Source organism: Zingiber officinale, chromosome 3B (assembly GCF_018446385.1).
Source record: "Zingiber officinale cultivar Zhangliang chromosome 3B, Zo_v1.1, whole genome shotgun sequence".
NCBI lineage: Eukaryota > Viridiplantae > Streptophyta > Magnoliopsida > Zingiberales > Zingiberaceae > Zingiber > Zingiber officinale.
The window spans coordinates 131,189,877-131,194,243 of record NC_055991.1 but is presented as its reverse complement, the minus strand read 5'-3'; the positions used below and the strand labels follow the sequence as shown (position 1 = coordinate 131,194,243).

The 4,367-nt window shown below is 36.0% G+C and overlaps 1 protein-coding gene across 1 annotated transcript; it reads right to left on the bottom strand.

Annotated features, from left to right (window-relative positions):
- Window positions 1–1,184: 1,184 nt before the first annotated feature.
- Window positions 1,185–1,955, bottom strand: LOC122055244. Its single transcript, XM_042616612.1, has one exon. It carries the CDS (start codon window positions 1,953–1,955, stop codon window positions 1,185–1,187), a length of 771 nt encoding a protein of 256 aa, XP_042472546.1.
- Between the last annotated feature and the right edge of the window lie 2,412 nt (window positions 1,956–4,367).

The window sequence follows — 4,367 nt, the reverse complement described above, 5'->3', positions numbered from 1 at the left end:
CCTTACAAGCCAATTAATGATCTCATGTATATAATCTTCTCTCAACTAGATCAATATATAACCCTCATTAATGAGTTGGATTAGAAAGCCCAAATCTAACCCATTATCCCTTAACAAAAAATTAGCCCATTAACCTCTTTGTTTGGTTTACAACTAAACTAAGTTGGTTCATGACTAATTCATGATTAAACCAAATATGGTCCAACTCTTCCATAAGAGATGTGACCCATTCGTGCTTCCATTACGACAAATATTTCCATATTTGACTTATGTATGGTTCAACCAAACATTTATCTCTTGATCTAAGAATCTTATTCTTTAACTTATTTTACGTCTTTTAGAGATTTTTTAGTGTGTGTGACCACTACGACAAATACTGCTTTCTGCAACGCGTCATTAACGGTGCACGATTAGGGCGTGCCATTAATAATAGTTTTTACAGCATGCCCAATTAAGTGTGCTGCAGATAATATTATATTTTTACAAATAACAGCGTGCAAAAATAATATGCAGTTAAATATACTTTTGACAGCACACAATGCGTGCTGTTAAAATTAAATATTAATGGCGCGTAAAAGTACACTATTAAAAATATATCTTTTAAAATAAATTTTTAACTACGCTCCAAATCACACTGTTAAAATATTTTTGATCTCCCTATAATAAGGTTTTAACGACATGCCCAAATCACACAATATACTTTTTTTTTTTGCAGTGTCCCCATAATAATGCAATCCTCCCTGTTAACCTAAACTTCCCCTCTCTTTAGGGCAGTCACAGTGGTTAGAGCCCATTGAAAGCTTTTTTGTTGTCACATCTACGCCAAAAGTTAAAAACCTCATATCCCTCTCCATTGTCAAAAAACCTCTCAATAACTTCTTCATGGGTCCCACACCTTTCATTATATATATTTTATTATCTTTCTTTATATTTACATTTTATATAATTAAATTTTAATAAAATTTAAATTCATAAATTACTAACATAAAATAACTTTCATAATTAAAAAAATTACATAAATATCACAATACATATATCGCAATTAATAAATTATTTTTTCACTGATTACAATTATAGCGTGCCCAAATATACTCAACTAATTCTGCTCGAAGTTGATGATGTAGTTGATTATCACGTAACTCGTAATTTCTGCGGATGTATGCTTGGAATTCTTGAGTGGAGCCTTAGAATATTTGTGATTGAGGATCTCCTTCATCGTCCGACCAATTGACTACTGCATCTCCCTCATTCTCAATAATCATGTTGTGCAAAATAATACAGGTATACATGATGTCTTGCAAATTATCCTTGTACCAAAATCGTCCTGGACCTCTTATCATTGCCCATCGTGATTGGAGCACCCCAAATACCCTCTCGACATCCTTTCTCGCGACCTCCTGTCGTTCCTTAAATATTTTTCTCTTGGGATCCTGGGGGCATGGAAAGCTCTTGACGAAAGTAGCCCATTCTGGATAGATCCTATCGGTAAGATAATATCCTTTTGTATATTGTGTATTATTAATCGTAAAATTAACCTCGGGTGCATTCCCTTGTAACACGTCGTTGAATAACGTCGATTCGTTAAGCACATTGATATCATTACGTGATCCTGCAATCCCAAAAAAGGCATGCCATATCCATAAGTCCGAAGATGCAACGACTTCGAGCACAATTGTCGGGACACCATGATCTCCTCGAGTAAACTGGCCTTTCCAAGTTACGGGGCAATTTTTCCATTGCCAATGCATACAATCAAGACTGCCCAACATACCAGGGAAACCATGTCTCTGCTCATGCATTTCAAGGAAGTGTTGGATATCAGCAGTATTAGGTCTTCTTAAATATTGGGCCCCGAACACTTCAATTACACATCGACAAAAGTTGATATAAACATTGGATGACAGTTGTTTCAGCAATCCGTAGATACTCATCATAATGATCATCAGGGACTCCATACGCCAATCGACGAATAGTCACTGTGCATTTCTGAAGTGGTGACAAACCTTTTTTCCCCATTGCATAGACCTTCCATTAAAAATATTCGGAATGATTTTTCACGGCATCAACTATATGAAGGAATAACTCTTTTTGCATTCGAAATCGACGTCGAAATATGTCATCAGGATATACCGGATCATCAGAAAAGTAATCATTGAAAAGACGAGCATGCCCAACTTCACGATCCCGATTCAAATACCTTCTCCTCTGTATTCTACTGGAAGAACTTTGAGTTCTTTGACCGTTTGTCGCTGCTTATATAGTTGGAGCATTCTTCATTCATCTGTATCCTCCGCATCTTCCGCCAATTCATTTCTCTAGAATTCATGGAGCACAGATCAATCTGGATTTTGAGTCATTTGAAATAAATCAAGATATTTTTGTGGTTGAAAAATATAGAGAGTTGAGGAAAGAAATCGGAAGCGAAGATAACAACGAGATGGATGAAAAAAATATGAAATCGATCATGTATTTATAAAAAAACTAAATTTAACCGTTGAACAACGACTAAAATAGTCGTTGAACAACGACTAAAATAGTCGTTGTTCAACGACATAATATATATAAAAAATTTTAACCGTTAACATTTTTTTATAATTATTAAAATAAAATAATATATAAAAAAAACATGAAAAAAGCAGCTCCATAACCATGGAGCCGCTTTTTCATGTAAAGCGAAAAACCTCGCTCCCACTATGCGAGGGAGGTTTTTCGTTGCTGCCACGTCACAGAGAGCTCCCACTGTGGATGCTCTTAGATATTTTTAAGTATGGGTATATGGATTAATGGAGCTCGGTATGGCCATATGGATCTTGTCCTATTTATACTCTTGACATCCTCTTTCGATTATTGATGTACCCTTTCGGGTAAGAGAATATCCTTCTTGGTATCGTCGTTACTGACCTAATCTCGTCAGTCGTCGAGTTATCCCTTCAGATATCAATGCAACCCCTTTGAGTAAACTTATCCTTAAGGATAAGAGTATTAAGGTTGAAGTGAAGGCTATGCCTTCTTTCCTTAAGATGATATTACCCCGCCTAGGTGTTTACGGTTTATTGGCAATTGTCTCCCAAGATCCAACGACTTACGTCTCGAAATAGGAGCAATCCAAATTTCAAGCCTTGCCGAACTTTCGAAGCGTTGAAACTCTTAAGAGAGGGGAGAGAGAAGAGAATCTAAGAGGAGAATTCGCAACTTGAGTAGAAGGAATGAACTTTGTTTATAGGGATAAAGAGTTACTTCGAAGAGGTGAAAGATTTCTTCCAAGAGGTGAAAGGATATAAATGCGTCTTTTTTCTTAAACCTTTTCACTTAAACCTGTTGGAAAATTGGTTTGGTGATCATTAAGGATAAAACGGCTATTTCACGAGTAGACTGTCGTAAATCAATTTCTTGAGTGAATGAAAAATTAATGTTTAATGAAGGGTTACTCCGGTATGATCGGACAGAAATTTGATTCGCATACGAGTTGGATTCATGGATGAACGCTAACTCAAGTATGTGAAACTATTGAGGGGTATGAAATTATAATTAATTAATTTAATTAATTTATTAATTGATTAAAAGATTAATCATTGTGATATTAATTAATTGATTAATTAATATTTACAATAGATTAAGTAAATAGTTAATTATATTAATCAATTAAATTAATCATAATGAAAAGGTTTAATAAAAATATTTAAGTAAAAAGGTTTAAGGGAAAAGACACATCTCATATCTTTTCACCTCTTGGAAGAAACCTTTCACCTCTTGGGAGTAACCCTTCATTCCTATAAAACAAACCTCATTCCTTCCACTCAAATCACTCAATTCACACTCAATTTTCAAGTTGTGAATTCTCCTCTTGGGTTATATTCTCTCTCTCCTCTCTTAAGAGTTTCAAGGCTTCGAAAGTTTGACAGGGCTCGAAATTTGGAGTGCTCCTATTTCGAGACACAAGTCGTTGTATCTTGGGAGACGATTGCCAATAAACCGTCAGCACCTGGGCGGGACAATATCGTCTTAAGAAAAAAAGGCCTAACCTTCACCTCGACCTTAATACTCTTATCCTTAGGGATAAGTTTACCCAAAGGGGTTGTGTCGATATCCGAAGGGGTAACTCGACGACCAACAAGATTAGGTCGGTAGCGACGATACCAAGAAAGGTATGTCTCTTACCCGAAGGGGTACTTCGATAACCGAAAGGGGATGTCGAGAGTATAAATGAGACAATGCCCACATCACCATACCGAGCTCCACTGGTTAGAGTCATTAACTTATCGTCGAGATGACTAACTGGGCCCAATTGTTAGATCTCAACACCGAAGGTCAACATACCCAAATTTTCTTTGAGGAAAAATATCCTACAATCTTAAGATGATATTGAC

What these genes read in the sequence shown, in the direction of transcription:
- LOC122055244 (XM_042616612.1), bottom strand. Translation starts at nt 1,955, where the DNA reads ATGGAGTCCCTGATGATCATTATGATGAGTATCTACGGATTGCTGAAA.